Consider the following 20,528-nt stretch of genomic DNA (forward strand, 5'->3'; position numbering starts at 1 on the left):
ATTCCATCTGCTATTTTTGCCCATTCTTCCAATTTGTTTAAGTCCTGCTGCAATCACATTGCTTCCTCAGCACTACCTACCCCTCCACCTATCTTTGTATCATCCACAAACTTTGCCACAAAGCCATCAATTCCATTATCTAAATCATTGACAAGGTGAAAAGCAGCGGTCCCAGTACTGACATTACTGACAGCATTAGTCACTGGTAGTCAAACAAAAAAGGCCCCCTTTATTCCCACTCACTGCCTCCTGCCTGTCAGCCATTCTGCCATCCATGCCAGTATATTTCCTGTAACGCCTTAGGGTGTTACCTTGTTTAGCAGCCTCAAGTGTGGCACCTTATCAAATGCCTTCTCAAAATTTAAGTAAGTGACATCCATTGTCTCTCCGTAGTCCACCCTGTTTGTAACTTCCTCGAAGAACTCTTTAACAGATTTGTCAGGCAAGATTTCCCTTTACAGCAACCATGCTGAATTTGACTTATTTTATCATTAGTCTCCAAGTACCTCGAAACCTCACCCTTAATAATAGATTCCAGCACTTTCCCAACTACCGAGGTTAGGCTAACTGACCTATAATTTACTTTCTTTTGCCTAAGTCTCTTCTTAAAGAGTGGAATGACAAGTGATTTTTGAAAGGTCATGACCAATGCATCCGTTATCTCTTCAGCAACCTCTCTCCGGGATGTAGTCCATCTGGACCAGGTGACTTATCCACCTTATGGACCTTCAGTTTGCCTAGCACTTTTTCTTTTGTAATAACAATGGCACTCACTCCCGCTCCCTGACACTCACAGATCTCTGGCACACTAGTAGTGTCTTCCACAGTGAAGACTGATGCAAGGTACTCATTAACTTCATCTGCCATCTCTTTGTCCCTCATTACTATCTCACCAGCATCATTTTCCAGTTGTCTAATATCAACTGTCACCTCACTTTTACTCTTTATGTAACTGAAAAAAACTTTTAGTGTCATGCTTTATATTATTCACTAGTTTACCCTCATACTTCATCTTTTCCCTTCTTATAGCTTTTTAGTTGCCTTTTGTTGGATTTTAAAAGCTTCCCAATCATCCAACTTCCCACCCACTTTTGCTACCTTATATGCCTTTTCGTTGGCTTTTATGCAGCCCTTAACTTCCCTTGTAAGCCACGGCTGCCTCCCCCTGCCATTTGATACTGCCTTCTTCTGTGGGACATATCTATCCTGTGCTTTCTAAACTACCCCTTGAAACTTCAGCTACCTCTCCTCTGCCGTCATCCCTGCCTGTATCCTCCTCCAATCCCTTTGATATCTAGACCCTGAAGATTAAAGTACAAGGAGAGATTACATTTAGAAGGTTAACAAATGACGATCATCATTTTCAAGATCACGGGGAATTAACAGGGTAGATGGGAGAAATGTTTTGTTCTGGTTGGAATGTCTGGGGCCTGTGAAACTGAGTAGTTTAAAAATTAGAGTCTGATCTTTAAATAGCTATGACTGTAATTCTGGAACTTTCTTATGTACAGAGCAATCCATTCTATGTCAATTGTTAGTTTTAAATGTAATTGATGTTTTTATTAACCAAAGGCAATAGGAGCTATGTGAATGAATGTGGTTAGGCCATACATCAGTTTTCATTTCATTGAATGGTGGAAGTTAAGAGGCAAAATGTGGCCCTTCAGTTCCTCCATTTCTCTAGCTGGAGTTTGGAAAGGGAGTGGGAGATGCACGCTGGAGTAGGAGTGGGGGTTTAGGCCGGGTAACTGAAATCTACTTGTTTTTTTTAAGGCGTTGGTAAACTGTTTACTTGAATAGATAGCCTTTGTGATGAAGGCATTCTATAGCGATTTGGGAATTTTGGAAGTTAGCCTCAAGCTTGATCATTGTTGGCAATAAATGGACAGTCTCCAATTTAGAGCATATTGTCAATAAGACAATGGCCGTTGAAGAACAAAAGGAATACTTGGAATTAATTGGAGCAAAAGAGTTTTTTTTCTGTGCAATTCAATCAGTCCATGTTTTATTATCCTTTCTTTGAACTATTTTTTCATTACACCGTATCAACATAACAACACCTTCCCTCTCCCTCATTCTTTGATCCAACTCCTGCACTCTCTAAATGGATAGATAGATACTTTATTAATCCCAAAGGAAATTACAGTGTCACAGTAGCATTTCAAGTGCACAGATAAAAATATTAGAAGAGAAGTAGACAGAATAAAAAATCAGTTACCACAAACAGTCTAACAAGAGGGTGCCATCACTTCTTGACTGGGATCTCTGCACAAACTGAGATTGTTTGCTTTGGACCATCAGAAGCTGAAGGGAGACCTGGTAGAAGCATACAAAATTATAAGAGGCCTAGATAAGATTGTTCACCAGAGACTTTTTTTGGAGATGTCAAATACGAGCAGGCATTGGCATAAGTTGGAAGGTTTGAAGGAGGAGTTAAGAGGCAAGTTTTTTTTCTACGGGGAGTGGTAAGTGTCTGGGACGCAATGCCAGGAAAAGTGGTGGAAGCAGATATGATAGCAATGTTTTAGAGGCATTTAGGTAGGCACATGAAAAGGTAGGGAATTGTGTGAAATAGATGGTGTGCAGGTAGATGATCAGGGCAGACATTATAGGCCAAAGACCCTGTCCTTCATTCCATTTAAGAGTCTTCCACTGTAATATAGGCATGCTGGCAAGCTATCCAGAAATGCTTTGTAGGTAGGTGCCAACTGCTGTAGGTAGACCAATACTTTGGTCAAGTAGATGCCAACTGATTCTTCCATGCTTTCAATCACCAGCAAATGTAGTTTGAAAAATTAGCTGACAAATGGAAGAGGAATGAATTCTATCTTGTATCATTTTTGCACTTAGCCAATAATACCTTGGCTTGTCTTTTAAACTAGACAGCAGCACTTGAATAATTTGGAATATCACTTAGAGCACAAACATACTGAAAGATGAGCTGTAATTTATAATTGGATGAAAAAGATAAATCAAACAACATTTATTTTATGTTGAAATCTGATATGTTTCTGGTCTTCAATTGAGATATGAACAGAGAAGCGAAAGAATGTTGAGAGTGATAATGACATAGAATATCTTACTCTTCTGAACTGGAGAAGGTTTTGGATGCATTTTGACAAAAGGAGTTTGTGGAATTTAACAGTTGCACTTTTTAAATGCCACAGTAAGTCTGCTCATGAAATCCTTCAAAAAGATTACAGCAGATTAGAAAGGAAGAAACATTTGTGGATGGTGAAGAAACTGGATGTTGACCCTATAATTCTGGTATGTAAGGCCAACTCTAGTGTTCATCGAGAAGCTCAGGGGCATTATTTAGTTTTATCTTTACAGTTAGTAGCAGGTGTTCATTGGCAAACTTTATATCTTTCCAGATCCTTTATAAGGGGAAATGAGAAACACAAAGAAAGTTTCCCCTAAAATTTCCCCCACAATGTCTTTTAAAAAGGCTCCCTGTTGGTAAGATGATGGGAAATGAGTTGCATAAAGCACCATTATCTACAAAAGTATGTGTACAAGCTCAGGAGTTTCTGCAGATTTTGGTAATTCAGAGCAATACCCGCAAACTGCTGGAGATACCCAACAGGTCAGTCAGCATTTATGGAAATTAATAGAGTCGATGTTTCAGGTTGAGACCCTTCATTCGAATGGAAAAGGAAGGGAGAAGAAGCCAGAATAAGAAGGTTGGGGAGGTGAAAGAGTACCATCTGGATTTCCCAGTGACAAAACATTTTAATTCCGGTCCTCATTCCCATTCCGACATGTCAGTCCATGGCTTCCTCTCCTGCCATGATGAAGCAGCTCTCAGATTGAAGGAGCCACATCTCATATTCCGTCTGGGTAGCTTCTAACCTGATGGCATGAACATCAATTTTCCCAACTTCCAGCAGTTTTCCTCTGTCACCTTTACTCTTCCTCAATTCTCCACTCTGGCCCCCTTTTACCTCTTCTCCTCACCTGCCTGTCTCCTTCCCTTTCCGCCATGCTCTACCTTCCTCTCCTTTCAGATTCTTCCTTCTCCAGCCCTTCACCTTTCCGCCTATCACTTCCCAGCTTCTTACCTCATCCCCACTCCCTCACCCACCTGGTTTCACCTATCATCTTCTAGCTTGTACGGTATTCCTCCCCCTCCCCCACCATCTAATTCTGGCTTCTGCCCCCTTCCTTTCCAGTCCTGATGAAGGGTTATATGTATACCTTTCTTTGTCAGCTTTAGGATCCCAAATGAACACTATCCTGGATTTGAACAATCTCAAGCCAATTCTTTGTGGGCATGAACCCCTCACACAGAGCTACTTTTTTTTCAATCATTTGTGGATGTGAGAATCACTGGTATACCCAATGTCTGCTACCTTTCTCTAGGAGCTTTTGATGTGGTGTAGATGAGCAACAGCATGTGTAGTTCAGGATTGTGTGTGAATATGTGGAGAGGAAATGCAGCTGGGGTTTTCCTCAAGTGCCACTGACTCTTGTTCTTCACATAAAATTGTTCTAATCACTAAGCAACAACATGGAATTCTCCTCCGGTAAGAACACTATGTGGATGTAAAATCCTTCTCTACATCTGGATTCATTAGTGGGAGGAGAATAGACTTCTGCTTTGCTAATAATTGAGGTATACCCACAGAGTGCTCAAAACTTATAGGGATTTGATTTTTTAAATATCTCAAACACTGAGAGTTTTAAGCTCATAAGTGTTTGAGATGTTAAGGAATCAAATCCCCATAAATCAAAATATTATTGAAATGAATTCTGACTGGCTCTATCACCATCTGGTATGGGAGGGGGTAGGGGGGGAGACACACTGCATAGGATCAAAGTAAGTTGCAGAAACTTGTGAGATTAGTCAGCTCCATCATGGATACTAGCCTCAGTAGTATCCAAGACATCTTCCAGGAGTGGTGTCTTAGGAAGGCAGCATCCATTATTAAGGACCCCACCACCAGGACATGACCTTTTTTCATTGTTACCATTGGGAAAGAAGTACAGAAGCTTGAAGGAACACTCCCAGAGATTCAGGAACAACTTTCTCCCTTCTGCCATTCGATTTCTAAGTGGACATTGAACCCGTGAACACTACCTCACTTTTTAAATTCTTTTTTTTTTGCACTACTTATTTTAACTGAGCTATTTAATAGAAATATACTGTATATACCTACTGTAATTCCATTTTATTCTCTTTATTTATCATGTATTTCATTATATTGCAGCTGTAAAATTAACAAATTTCATGCCGGTGATATTAAACCTGATTCGGATTCTGAAAATTAAAATTAAAGTTATAACAGTGAATCCTTAAGTTAGTCAAAGTTGACTGTGCCGTTGAACATTTTAAAAATCTGGTCTAAAGGTAGAAAGTAGCCTCCATGTATTAACAGAAATTTAGGGTTTTACGTTTCTGCCTGCTTTGTATTTGGAACGTCTGATTGGTTTCAATAAAATTGGGTCCAAGTTCCATATATTCACTGTACATACTTTTAAAAAAATCTTAAGTTGTTTTCAAAGAACTGAAAGCCTATGTTCATGAAGTAGTTTTTGTAGTCCATACAATTCAATTCAAGGTTACAGAGATAGGGAAGCACAGTAGTTAAAAGTTATCGACATTTTGTAAGGTTATCTGTTTGCCATAATCAAATCTCAGGGTAGTATAGTTACACATTCGGATCCTACAACTTTGTGAATTAAGTTTAACTATTTACAAATTCTTCCAAATAAAAATTGCGTTTAAATCTGGACCAATGAGATTATTACTTGAGCATCCAGAATACAACATTAAAATAGTTGTTTTGCATGGGCATCAGTAAATACTGTGTAAAGATGATAAATATTTTCTGTTCCCCTCATTATTGGTGTGAACATGCACAGTGTAACGTCTGATTAAGCTTTGTTCCCACATATTAACTATGAACTCACCAGTTCATTTCAGCTTCATGCCTGTGTACAATTCTACAAATGAGTGTTGTGGAAAGCGTTCCAGTAAGGTGATCTACTCTAATCTATAAGTTACTGCCGTGATACATATTTCCCCTCCTTGTATTCTTTTTCTTAAAAAACGTTTGTAGCTTCTTATTTTGGATCAGTTTCCTTAAAATAATATTTCTTATAAAAAATATACACAGGTTAGCCATAAAAGGACATGACTTCAATTTCATGCAGATGCAAAAAGATAATTGCAAATTAAATGCCAACTTAAATTTCTTTCTGAAAATCTTTGGGTGCCCCAGTGGCATAGCAGTTAGCATGATGCAATTACAGATCAGGGCATTCTGCAAGTTCAGAGTTCAATTCAACTCTCTGTACGTTCATCCCATAGCAAGTGTGGGATTTCCCCAGGTGCACCGGTTTCCTCCCACAGTCCGAAGATGTACCAAGGAGGTGAATTGGTCAGTGTAAATTAGGATTAATTGGAGTTGGGGGGGAGTTCTTTACATAAAACAATGACATTTTAAGTAAGGTCACCTTAAACAGAGAAGAGAGGGAATATTACAGTTGGTGAGAACTTTTATCAGTATTACAGATCGACCTTCATTGGGACCTGAGGAGTGCCGGATTAGTGAAAATGCCGAATTGCAGAAGGATCACATTAAGCAATAGCTAACCGCCTCATCATACCTTTAAAATATCAAAGGATTCAAAGGGTCATTTAATGTCAGAGAAATGTATACAATATACATCCCGAAATGCTTTTTCTTCGCAACCATCCACGGAAACAGAGGAGTGCCCCAAAGAATGAACGACAGTTAAATGTTAGAACTCCTAAGTTACACCCCCCCGCTCCCCTCCCTCCTGCGTGTTAGTGGCAGCAAGCAACAATCCCCCCCCCCAACTGGCAAAAAATAAAGCACGCCCACTACCAGCACTCAAGTGTGAGCTAAGTGATAGCAAACACGGACTTGCAGTTACCCCAAAGACTACATTGCACTCGCAGTTACTGAGGGAATCCTTGTTAGTTCCTTTTCCTCCGCTTAGTAATATGCTTAAATTCAGCGGGTCACCACGTCTGATCTGAGGTCGTAGGGAGAAGGGAACGGAGCGCCGGCCAGGCGACACTGGAGGGTAGTGCGCGACTGCTGGCAGGCGGGCGAGAAGGCAGACCGACCCAGCACACACCAGCTCTGCCGCCGCTGGCGAGTCAGACAGGCTGGTGGCAGGCGGCCGCGCCTCATGCAAATGATATTAATAAATGCAGGAGAACAAGCAGGAGTTGCCTGTCTGTGCTTACAAGAGCGCGCCAACACGTGAACAGATCTAGCGCAACCAAAACAAAGCGCAGCAGACTGGTACGGTGGCCCGGAAATTTTGAAATCACAGATGTGCAGAAAATTTGAAATCAGTGCGGATTATCGAAGGAACCAGATTACAGATAGTCGGATTAGTGAAGGTCAGCCTGTACTTGATTTTACCAGCATTATGTTTGGTGTCATTTTAAACTGACTAAGCTTCTGGAAAGGCGTTTTGGCCATTTTGTTTCAGCCAAAGAGATGTTTTGTTAAATAATTGTTTCAAAGTGCTTGGGTCCCTCTCCCAAGATTTTTTTGCTCTTGATGCCTTTCAGATTCTAACATGTTGCAACATTCTGTAAGCCTCCTCATCCCACACTTTCTTGTAATGCAGTGACCTCAACATTAGCAATTTCAAAAAGTCATACGATGTAAAGTTAGCAGACACTGTACTTGGAACTTGAGCTGTTTTCTGATTTTAACATGTGTCAATATTCCTAGAAACCTTGAAGAATCAGGTTTTAAAAAAAAATCACACAGTAGGCCTTCCGGCCCTCCTTGCTACACTGCCTCAGTAACTTGCCCCCCCCCCCCCCCGGACTAACCCTAAATTAATCACAGGACAATTTACAATGACTCACACTTTCCACAGGAAGGATTCCTTACTGATTGGCGTTGAAATTGATCTTTGAACTTTGGAATACCCTGAACTATAATAGCATCGTGCTAACTGCGATGCTACCGTGCCACCCAAAGAGTTTCAGAAAGGTAAGAGTTGGAATTTAATAGCTGTCAGCCTGCATGAATTTCTAGGTGGGGCAGGTTACCTTAAAAGTAAAAGTTAGAACATCTATCTGGTAGAGTTTAGAAGAGCAGGAGGGAAACAATAATGTCAAGAAGGGTCTTGACAGGTAGATGTGAAGACAATGTTTCCTCTTGCAGGAGAATATAGAATGAGAGAGTCACATGAATAATTATTTCCATGATGCTTGTGAATTGTTGGAACTCTTCCTTAAATAGCAGTGGAAGTGGAGGAAAGCCGATTCCAGAAAGGCAGAGAGAGGATAATTTGGGTCGACTGGATTGTTGTGGTCAGGCCTGCTATGATCTTATTAAAATGGCAGAGATTTGTTGGTTTGTCATTGAAGCTCTTCAACATTAAGCTTTAGAACTCCCTTGGGGATGCCATCTGCTACCGAGGCCTTGTATTTAATTTTGGTTTTGAAATGACCTGTTCAACTTCTTGTTGGTCAGGAAGGGCAGCAAATCTGGATTGAATAGGTTGCTGCGGAATGGAGTCGAGGTTGCCCTCATCAAGGAAAGAGTCGCAGTTGAGGAGGTCTATGAAATGATCCTTCCGCCTCAACTTCCTCTCTGGCTCCTAGTTCACCCCTTTTATTATAATTTATAGTTTTTTATGTATGAACCGTACTGCTGCCGCAAAACAACAAATTTCACGATACGTCAGTGGTATTAGTTGACATTTGTCCTCCCAAGCATACACGGATATAGGTGTTACCTGTACACGCTTATATGTGTGCAGGCCTCACAGTAGCGTAGTGGTTAGCACAATGCTTTACAGTACTGGCAACTTGGGTTCAATTCCTGCTGCTTTCTGTAAGGAGTTGAGACCTTCTTCCCGTGACTGCGTGGGTTTCCCCCGAGTGCTCCAGTTTCCTCCCACAGTCCAAAGGTGTACTGGTTGGCATGTTCATTGGTCATTGTAAATTGTCCCATGGTTAGACTTGGGAGCCGCTGGGTGGCATGGCTCGAAAAGCCAGAAGGGCCTGTCCCATGCTGCTTTTCAACCAATCAATCATTAAATAAATAAGATAAATAATGAACATAATAAAAATAATAAATAAACATGATCCTTATTCCTAACTGTACATCCTTGGACTGTGGGAGGAAACCAGAGCACCCAGAGGAATCCCACACAGTCACAGGGAGAATGTACAAACTCCTTACAGATGGTGGCTGGAGTCAAACCCAGATTGATGACCCTTGGTGTTGTAAAGTGTTTGCACTAACAGATGCTCTGCCATGCTTCCTGTACACGTGCAAGCGTGTGCAGATGATACTTGTATCCATGTGCACTTGGGAGGCTGAGCATCGGCCACTGTCAATTTATCCACTGAAACATTTGCGAGAATGTGCGTTCCACTCAAAAGTGTGCCAAGGGAATGTCCCCTGGAAACGCTGCCCGCTGCAGCACACTCCTTGAAGCAAGAAGGTTTACTGCAAGGCCCTGGAAAGCTTAAGAAACAGGTATAATCAAACTGCTTCCCATAACTCGGGAGACATTTCTCAGTGAAGGAGGATTTCAACAAGACAATGCACCACCACAGCCTTTGTCCAATTAAGAAACAGTGTGTTTGAAGATCAAGATTCAGATTGGATACAAAACTTATGGTCAACCACGTAACTCCAAAACATAAAACTAATTAGAAGGAAAACAAGGGAGCCAAGAAAAGGAAAAGAAAGAGGAAAATGACACAAATGCTGTAGAAACAGAAGAGAATAAATGAGATCTAATTTCTTGAGAAATTAGTAACTTCAGAGATACACAAAACTAGAAGAAAAAGGAAGGCAAGAAAAAGAAAGACAAGTTGATAAGGAGAGAAGAGATAGAGAGAACGTGAGTGAAAAAGACAGAAGGACCATAAGAACGAAAAAGAGCAGGATAAAGGGAGAGAAAAATGCCGGGACCGGGAGAGAAGCAAGGATCAAAGCGGATCCAGAGAAAAAAGCTGAGTAAAGGAGAAGGAAGATGTCCAGAGCTGTCAGAATCTGAGATGGTTTCACAGCCATGTTTCACCTGGCAAGCAGAGTAACCTCCCTTGTTAGGAAAGACGCTATCTCACAATAGTAAAAAATCCTCACTTGGATCCTCGCTTCCTTTATCTTTAAATAAACTGACTGACAATGTGGTGGTCAAACATATTTTGAAGATTTGGTTACAGTTTAGAAAACATTTTGCTTATTGAGATTCTCCATCTCAAGTCCCATCATTTCTAATTGTTTTTTTAAACCATCTTTAATTGACTTATCTTTTAAAGAATGGGATAGATTGGGTATTAAATGATTTCAGGATTTGTTTGATGGAGGGAACCTCTCTTCCTTTGTGCAATTTTCAACGAAATTTAACCTTTCCAATACTCACTTTCTTCAATACTTACAGGTCAGGGATTTTTTAAGATCTCAATTATATACATTTCCTACAAGTCCAGATAAGAATATAATAGGTACAATTTTTAATCTGAAACCCTTTGATAATGGTTCAATATCTTACATTTATGGTCTACTGTTGGGACAGAAAAAAGCATCTTTAGATAAAATTAAAGGAGATTGGGAAAAGGATTTACAGATTTTCATATCTGAAGAGAGCCGGAAGATTATTTTAAAATTGATTAATTCTTCATCATTATGTGCTCGTCATTCTTTATTACAATTCCAAAGTGGTACATGGAGTTCATATGTCTAAAGACAAGTTCTCTCGTTTCTACGCAGATGTTTTCCCTTACTGTGATAGATGTACTAATGGAGTGGCCACACTAATTCATATGTTTTGGACATATCCGAGCCTTGAAAAATTTTGGAAAGATGTATTTCAAACTTTTTCTGTACTTTTCAATGTCAGTTTTAAGCCCAATCCTTTGACTGCCTTGTTTGGTATTATTGAGGATAGTGCTACAAAATTGAAGCCATCTAATTTGCGGGTATTGGTCTTTATGTCTCTTATGGCCAGGAGGGTGATCTTGCTCAAGTGGAAGGAGGCCACCCCACCCACTCATGTTCAATGGCTATCTAACGTTATGTTGTGTCTTGATCTAGAGAAGATTCGTTGTTCGATCTCTGATTCTAAACATGATTGTCTAATGTTATGGGGACCCTTTCTGAATTATTTTCATAATCTTTGAACTGTTATTAAAGTATGGATCTGAGCCATTATTATTATATTATCATATAGTAAGGTATTTTTTCTTTTTTCTTCTCTTTTTTTTTTACCAATCAACTCATTTTGGTAGTGGAGGTAGATTTTAAAAAAAAACAAAATAAAGAGGGGGAAAAAAAGAAAGAAAAAAGAAAAATCCTCCACAGTAATTAAATCTTCAGGCCTGAATGACACAATTTAAAATTTACTATGATGTGGATGTCTGTATACAGTAGCTGTATTACGTAATACACTGTGTGCATAGCTGAATAAGCGTTCTTTATTTGTTTAAATAATTCATTATTGGTTATATATAAAAATACATGATTTGCATACATTATGATGCTACCATGTGATGTGTGCGCGCCTCACTTAAAGTGGGGGAGAAAACAAAGGGTCTCATCTCTTGGCTTCCTCATTTTGCTTTCAATTAACTTAATGTTTTGGAGTTACAAAGAATAACAAACTAGGCAACAGTGATCACTGTCCTTCCATCTACCTTTGCAATCTGTAGTACCTAGAGCTGGCACCTCGAGGCACTGGAAAAATACCCACAATTCCTTACTACAAAGTTTTCCCATTTCACAAGAATGAAGAGCAAGCCAATGTCAGTGTTGTCTCCCAGGCGAACACTGAGTCATCTACCTTGTGCAGGCAATATCATTTGCATTCCCGACACCAGACTTCAGAGACAGACATTTTGTTCTGTGCTTTGTCATGAGGGTTGATTACAAAGTGTTTCAGAGGGAAAAAAATGAAGATTTGCTTGAAAAAATGCAATACCTCCATTTATTGTTGGGAACCTCTGGCAAATAATCACTCAAGGTGGTTATTACCTAAGCACATAAGTGCCATTACGAAGAATGCATGACAGTGCCTCTACTTCCTTAGCAAATTGTGAAGACTTGGCATGATATTGAAAACTTTGTCAAACATCTATTGATGTGTGGTGGAAAGTGTATTGACTGGTTGCGTCACAGCCCGCTATGGAAACACCAATGACCTTGAATGGAAAATCCTGCAGAAAACAATAGATGCAGTCCAGTCCATCACGAGTAAAGCCCTCCCCACCATTGAGCACATCTGTGTGAAGCGTTGTCATCAGGGACTCCCATCACACCCAACATTCTCTCTTATCACTGCTGCCCTCAGGAAGAAGGTACAGGAGCCTCAGGGCTCACAGCACCAGGTTCAGGAACAGTTATTATCCCTCAGCCATCAGGCTCTTGAACCAGAGGGGATAACCACTCAACTTCACTTGACCCATCATTGAAATGTTCCCACAACCAACTGATGCATTTTCAAGAACTCCTCATCTCGTGTTCTCTACTTATTTCTTATTTGTCATTATTATTCTTTCATTTTGTATTTGCACAGTTTGTTGTCTTCTGCACTCGGGTTGAACGCCAAGTTGGTGCGTTCTTTCATTAATTTTATTATGGCTATTATTTTATTATAGATTTCTTGAGTATGCCCACAAGAAAGTGAATGAATAGTTCTTTTAATGTAATGCACTGTACTGCTGCCAACAACCAATATCAGTGATAATAAACCTGATTTGAATTCTGATTCTGCACTTCCCACATTAACCTGATCAGCCATTTCAAAACCCAAAGGACTGGTGTGGTGGCTGGTCCTGTTTCATCCTGACAGGAGTGCCTAAGAAGAAGGTTTGAGGGGCTGAGAGGCCTTCCCTTGCACTCAATTCCAATGCTCATAAATATGTGGCAGCAGTATGGAACCGTCTTTAATATCTGGGTCATTCCAGCGAAGTACAAATCTACATCTGAGCTGTCTTTCATCAGATCTACTTTGTTTGCTTTTGACAGCCTCCTAAATTTTGGCAGTGGCTCGCCATGTGGACAAGCATTCTCTTTGTGTCAAATATTTTTTAACATGTTTAATTATAAACTTGCATTTCCAATTAGAATTCCTATTTCGTATTGTTTTCTTTTGCTCACTTTAGCTTTTCAAAAAGAAAACACGTGAATATCAAAGTGCACAATTTTCTTTGTGACGTGGGGAGGAAGATCAGCGTTGGGGGGCTGAAGTTGACATTGTCTGTTATGTAGCTGAGACCTTCTAAAAAAAAATTGTCAACCCTTTGCAAACAGTAAACAGGAGGAGTTGAATCTATTCAAGTGGGCCAAACAGATACGAGCTCTCCCTTCAAAAGTTAGCAATATGTTACCACATCGAAATGAACTATATGTGAAACGATGATACCCTTTTCATGAACTGATGGTGTAGAGGGTAACCTTTGGCCCATCATATTTGTGCTGGTTCTCTGAAAGAAAAATAAATTTGGCACGGCAATATGTAGATGACTGCGACTGTTTATGGACATCTGTAGCAGTATTATGTTTTATGTAAAATATGCTTTGTATGGTTATCCAGCTTTGGTATGGGGACTGGGCCTGTACTCGCTGAGGTTCAGAAGAATGAGATGGGACCTCACTGAAATGGAATATTAGAAGGCTTAGGTAGAGTGAATGTGGATAGCATGCTTCCAAGAATGGGGGAGTCTAGGACCAAAGAGGACAGCCTCAGAACTGAGGCACGTCCATTTAGAACAGAGATGAGGAAAAATTTCTTTAGCCAGAGGGTGGTAAATCTGTGGAATTAATTGCCACAGACAGCTGTGCAGGCAAAGTCATTAAGTGTACTAAAGGTAGAGGGTGGTGTTTGCATTTTTAAAAGGTAGAGGTTGATGGGTTCATGATTAATCAGGGCGTCAAAGGTTACAGGGAGAAGGCAGGAGAGTGGGGTTGAAAGAGAACAAGAGAACAAGCAAGAACTGCATGATTATTTATGTATATACGGTCAAATAAAAGCAGCTTTACCCACCAGTATAGCTCAGTCTTTAAGCTTGCAACACTACTGACCTTGCAAAGTTGCTGTCTTTAATATTTCCGCTCTGATGCGAAGCAATTATTGACAGGCCTAGATAGAGTGGATATGCAGAGGAGGTTTCCAATCATGAGAGCGTCTAGGGCCAGAGAAAACAACTGCTGAATAGAACAGGGGTTCCAAACTTTGTAATGCTCTGGACCCCTACCATAAGCCAGCCACAGAGATGAGGAGAAATTTCTTGAGCCAGAGGATGGTGAATTTGTGGAATTGATTACCACAGGTGACTGTGAAGGCTAAATCATTGGGTATATTTAAAGTGGAGATTCATGGATACTTAATTAATAAGGGCACTGAACGTTATGGGAAGAAGGCAAGAGAATGGGATTGAGAGGGAAAATAAATCATCTGTGATCAAATGGTACAGCAGACTCAATGGGCTGAACAATTCTGCTCCTATGTTTGTGGTCTAAAATTTCAAAAGTACCAATTTGATGGATTATGCTATTATGTAGCCCTTGTATGAGAGGGATAGATATTAAAATGTGCTTCAGTATACAGATCAGTGATATTGGGATTGAACTTGTCACATGAAACAGTCATTTCTGTTAGGGGGCCAATAAAATTGATGTAATCACATAAGGCCTTAATTTTGTGACCACTGCCTGGTATTAGCTTTGATGACAGCTGCGTAGAGCACACTATAACCTGGACTAACATTCCCTTGGTTGCAGTAGCTTTTGCAATTTCAGAAACCATCAAAGGCATAAATAGGCTATGTCCTCAAAAATTGCCTCATCATATCCTGCTGAAAGTATTTCCTGGCACAATAAAAGTGTTTTATCAACACATGGAACGTGTTTACAGTTATATGGCATTTCATAAACATGCATCTGACATTTAATTCCATTCAGTGAAATATGTATGAATAGACTGTACCAGATACATTTGTAAGGTTCAAGCTGTGGGATCAAGAATATTTACCTCATTATGTGCCGTGTCGTATGACATAGGCCATCATAGTCTCATGACCATTATTATTCTTGGCAATTTTTTCTACAGAAGTGGTTTGCCATTGTCTTCTTCTGAGCAGTGTCTTTACAGGCAGGTGACCCAAGCCATTATCAATACTCTTCAGAGGTTGTCTGCTTGGCGACAGTGGCCGCATAAGCAGGACTTGTGATATGCACCTGCTGCTCAGACATACATCTACCTCCTGCTCCAATGGCTTCACATGACCCCGATCAGGGAGCTAAGCAGGTACTGCACCTTGCCCAAGGGTGACCTGCAGGCTAGCCGAAGGAAAGAGTGCCTTGTACCTCTTTTGCTAGAGACATCTCCAACCCACCACCCAAATATTTATCTATCTGTGATGAATATGAGGTAAGGTACAACTGGTTAGTCATGTCTTTAAGTCAAGTCAAAAATGTGTTTAAGTCCAACTTCTCCCTCTGCCTTTGGGTCATCTGAAACATAGAAACATAGAAAGCCTACATTACAATACAGGCCCTTTGGCCCATAAAGCTGTGCTGAACAAGTCCTTACCTTAGAAATTACCTAGGGTTACCCATAGCCCTCCATTTTTCTAAGCTCCATGTACCTATGCAGAAGTCTCTTAAAAGACCCTATTTTATCCGCCTTCACCACCATCACTGGCAGCCCATCCCACGCACTTAGTATTCTTTGTGTAAAAAAACTTACCCCTGACATCTCCTCTGCACCTACTTACAAGCACGTTAAAACTGTACCCTCCCATGCTAGCCATTTCAGCCCTGGGAAAAAGCCTCTGACTATCTACATGATCAATGCCTCTTATATACCTGTATCAGGTCACCTGTCATCCTCCGTCGCTCCAAGGAAAAAAGGCCAAGTTCACTCAACCTATTCTGTAAGGCACGCTCCCCAATCCAGGCAACGTCCTTGTAAATCTCCTCTGCACCCTTTCTATGGTTTCTACATTCTTCCTGTAGTGAAGCGACCAGAACTGAGCACAGTACTCCAACTGGCGTCTGACCACTGTCCTACATAGCTGTAATGTTACCTCTCAGTTGTTAAACTCAATCCCACGGTTGATGAAGGCCAATGCACTGTATGCCTTCTTAACCATTGAGTTAAACTGCGCAGCAGCTTTGAGTGTTCTATGGATTCGGACCCCAAGATCCCTCTGATCCTCCACACTGCCAAGAGTCCTACCATTAATACTATATTCTGCCATCATATTTGACCTACCAAAATGAACCACCTCACACTTATCTGGGTTGAACTGCATCTGTCACTTCTCAGCCCAGTTTTGCATCCTATCAATGTCCCACAGTAACCTCTGACAGCGCTCCACACTATCCACAAACCCATCCTTCCACTTCCTCATCCAGGTCATTTATAAAAATCACGAAGAGTAAGGGTCCCAGAACAGATCCCTGAGGCACACCACTGGTGACTGACCTCCATGCAGAATATGACCAGTCTACAGCCACTCTTTACCTTCTGTGGGCAAGCCAGTTCTGGATCCACAAAGCAATGTCCCCTTGGATCCCATGCCTCCTTACTTTCTCAACAAGCCTTGCATGGGGTACCTTAACAAATGCCTTGCTGAAATCCATATACACTACATCTACTGCTCTACCTTTATCAATGTGTTCAATCACATCCTCAAAAAATTAAATCAGGCTCGTAAGGCAAGACCTGCCCTTGACAAAGCCATGCTGACTATTCCTAATCATATTATCCCTCTCTAAATGTTCTTAAATCCTGCCTCTCAGGATCTTCTGCATCAACTTACCAACCACTGAAGTAAGACACACTGGTCTACAATTTCCTGGGCTATCTACTCCCTTTCTTGAATAAGGGAACAACATCCACAATCCTCCAACCCACCGGAACCTCTCCCGTCCCCATTGATGATGCAAAGATCATTGCCAGAGGCTCAGCAATCTCCTCCCTCGCCTCCCACAGTAACCTGGGGTACCTTTCTTCTGATCCCAGTGACTTATCCAACTTGATGCTTTCTAAAAGCTCCAGTATATACTCTTCCTTAATATCTACATGCTCAAGCTTTTCAGTCCACTGTAAGTCATCCCTACAATCGCCAAGATCCTTTTCCATAGTGAATACTGAAGCAAAGTATTCATTAAGTATCTCTGCTATATCCATACACACTTTTCCACTGTCACACTTGATTGGTCCTATTCTTTCTCGTCTTATCTCTTGCTCTTCACATACTTGTGGAATGCCTTGGGGTTTTGGGCTTATGTGGTTATCCATAAGTTTTTATCCTTCAAGCTATTGTTATAATAAATCTGTGGGAAATATTATGTGGATCATGTTATTCACAGTAACTCAATACCCAGAGCCCACAATGAAAAGGAGAAACAATGGCTAGCGGAGAGATGCAATTATAGAAGCTCTTACTGGTACTACAGTTCTGTATGTTGTCAAACATTTTAAATGCTATATTTATAAAGGGAGTTCAGTTTTTTTTTGACAACAATCAGCTGGATCATTGTGTTGCTGAATGAGCTGTTGCGATCTCTGGGTTTGAATGGAATTTAAGAGTTCACACCCTGGATGGATCTCTTCATACTCGAGCGGAACTCACGATTAATCCAGTCCCTTTTAACGGAGATATGAAAAGGTTACTTGGCCAACAATTTGTTTACTTGCTTGCAGACACATAAATAATGTTAAATGTGCTGTAACAAAAATTCTGTCCCTTCTCTTTGCCAAGATATAAATACAAACATTTGTAGATTTCGCTGTCATTTTACCATGAAAATGATGATCTGTGTTTCCTCAGTTTGTTCCTCAGAACAAACATTTTGCCAGATTATGTGAATGTTCCAATGTCATTTTGATGATCTTTACTTCAAGTTTTCATTTTTTAAATTTTCTTTTCTTGTCTTTCAGAAAAAGATTTACAAATATAAAAAGGTACTTAGTAACCCAAGTCGTTGGGAGGTCGTGTTGAAAGAGATTCGGACTCTGGTGGACATGGCACTTTTCTCACCTCTTCAGGATGATTCCATTCACCAAGCACCACTGGAGATAGTGTCTAAACTCCTCTCTGAGGTATGCATCCATTAAAGGTCAATATAAATGGCTTGGAGAATGGTGACTAATTTTATAAGTGCAATTCCAGTTCAAGAATGTGATTACTTGCGCCTGTTTTAAGAGGCGAAGAGGACTTTGACATGAATTGGAGAGATGGTTTTTCAGTGGAGGAGAAAAAGCTTGCAAATGCTTAAAATCAGAAATACAAACAAAAAATGTCAGAAACAGGCAGCAGCTGCGGAAAGTGAAACAGTTAATGCCTTAGGTCCTTCAACTTATTTAAAGTACGGTAGCGTAGTAGTTAGCACAATGCTTTACAGTACTGGCGACTTGGGTTCATTTCCTGCCGCTGTATGTAAGTAGTTTGCACGTTCTTGTGACCGTACATGTTCCCTCCAGGTGCTCCTGGTTTCCTCTCACTATCCAAAGACACACCAGTTGATAGGTTAATTGGTCATTGTAAATTGACCTGCGATTGGGCTACGGTTACATTGGGGGTTGCTGGGCGGCACAGCTCCAAGGGCTGGAAGGGCCCAGTCTGTCCTGTACCTCAATGAAAAATGAAAAAAAAATATTAGTTTTCAAATTCAGAGAAGATGGGGGCAAGGAATATCTCTGATAGGGAGGGACCAAATGAGTTAGTGCTGTATTCGGAGGAGTAGTTAGAATCAGTTTGTATTTCTTTCTCTGTGCAATGTATGAGCACAGCAAAACTTGGGATATGCTGAACAGGCCAGACTCTACAAATAGGAAAAGAAAAACTGAGCAAATCGTTAGAGGCAGAAAGGCGCACAGAAAGGAAGAGTGAGCTACCCAAAGTTCGACGCATTGATAGTGAGTCCTGAAGTCTGCAGTGTGTTCAGAGCATGAAGTGTTGTTCCTTAAGCTTGCACTTGGCGTAATTGTAACAGTACAGGAGCCCAGACAGACAGTGGGTGTTATTAGAGAATTAAAAGTGGAACTGTTATCTTCATTGTGACATTAAAAGTAAAATCTTGCTTGCAATTTAAAGAGCCATGCAGTGCTGAGACAGACCGTTCAGCTTACTGAATCTAGGCTTTCAGGCATCCCTTTCGAGTAAGCCGGGGAAGATGGCGCATTGTAAATGGGGGACGGGTGGTGTTGGTGAGTGCAGGGTCTGTACCTGTTCTAAGTGAAGAGCCATTGTGTTTTGGTCACACCCTTCAGTTGTTTCTTGCACCTTTGCACACTGAGCATTCATTTACTACTTCCTGTCCCTCCAACGTCCCCCAGTAGAACATAGTGCTTAGCCCCAACTCTGAAGCTATTCTTAGACAATAGACAATAGGTGCAGAAGTAGGCCATTTGGCCCTTCGAGCCCGCACCGCCATTTACTGTCATCATGACTGATCATCCACAATCAGTATCCAGTTCCTGCCTTATCCCCATAACCTTTGATTCCGCTATCTTTAAGAGCGCTATCCATCTCTTTCTTGAGAGCATCCAGAGACACAGCCTTCTGGGGCAGAGCTTTGCATACATCCACCACTCTCTGAGTGAAAAAGTTTTTCCTCAACTCCGTTCTAAATGGCCTAGCCCTTATTCTTAAACTGTGGTCTCTGGTTCTGGACTCACCCATCAGCGGGAACATGCTTCCTGCCTCCAGCGTGTCCAATCCCTTAATAATCTTATATGTTTCAATAAGATCCCCTCTCAGCCTTCTAAATTCCAGAGTATACAAGCCCAGTCGCTCCAATCTTTCGACATATGACAGTCCCACCATCCCGGGAATTAACCTTGTGATCCTACATTGCACTCACTCAATAGCAAGAATGTCCTTCCTCAAATTTGGAGACCAAAACTGCACACAGTACTCCAGGTGTGGTCTTACCAGGGCCCTGTACAGCTGCAGAAGGACCTCTTTGCTCTTGTACTCAATTCCCCTTATTATGAAGGCCAGCATGCCATTAGCTTTCTTCACAGCCTGCTGTACTTGCATGCTTGCTTTCAGTGACTGATGTACAAGTACAACGAGATCTAGGTTTTCTTCCCCTTTTCCTAACTTGACTCCATTTAGATAATAATCTGCCTTCCTGTTCTTACAACCAAAGTGGATAACCTCACATTTATCCACATTAAACTGCATCTGCCCACTCACCCAGCCTGTCCAAGCCACCCTGCATTCTCATAACATCCTCCTGACATTTCACACTGCCACCCAGCTTTGTGTCATCGGCAAATTTGCTAATGTTACTTTTAATTCCCTCATCTAAATGATTAATATATATTGTAAACAGCTGTGGTCCCAGCACTGAACCCTGCGGTACCCCACTGGTCACCGCCTGCCATTCCGAAAAGGACCCGTTAATCGCTACTGTTTGTTTTCTGTCAGTCAGCCAATTTTCAATCCATGTCAGTACTCTGCCCCCAGTACCATGTACCCTAATTTTGCCCACTAATCTCCTATGTGAGACTTTATCAAAGACTTTCTGATAGTCCAGGTACACCACATCCAC

The 20,528-nt window shown here is 41.0% G+C and overlaps 1 protein-coding gene across 2 annotated transcripts in view; it reads left to right on the forward strand.

Annotated features, from left to right (window-relative positions):
• Nucleotides 1-20,528, forward strand: part of cmip (c-Maf inducing protein) — a 253,957-nt gene that overhangs the window by 152,945 nt on the left and 80,484 nt on the right. For both annotated transcript variants that reach the window (XM_072279852.1, XM_072279853.1), the window contains exon 4: nt 17,908-18,069. In XM_072279852.1, coding sequence (XP_072135953.1) covers nt 17,908-18,069 — 162 coding nt within the window. The remainder of the gene's footprint in view (nt 1-17,907; nt 18,070-20,528) is intronic.

The sequence above is a fragment of the Mobula birostris genome, chromosome 15 (genome assembly GCF_030028105.1).
Source record: "Mobula birostris isolate sMobBir1 chromosome 15, sMobBir1.hap1, whole genome shotgun sequence".
In the NCBI taxonomy this organism is placed as follows: Eukaryota; Metazoa; Chordata; class Chondrichthyes; order Myliobatiformes; family Myliobatidae; genus Mobula; species Mobula birostris.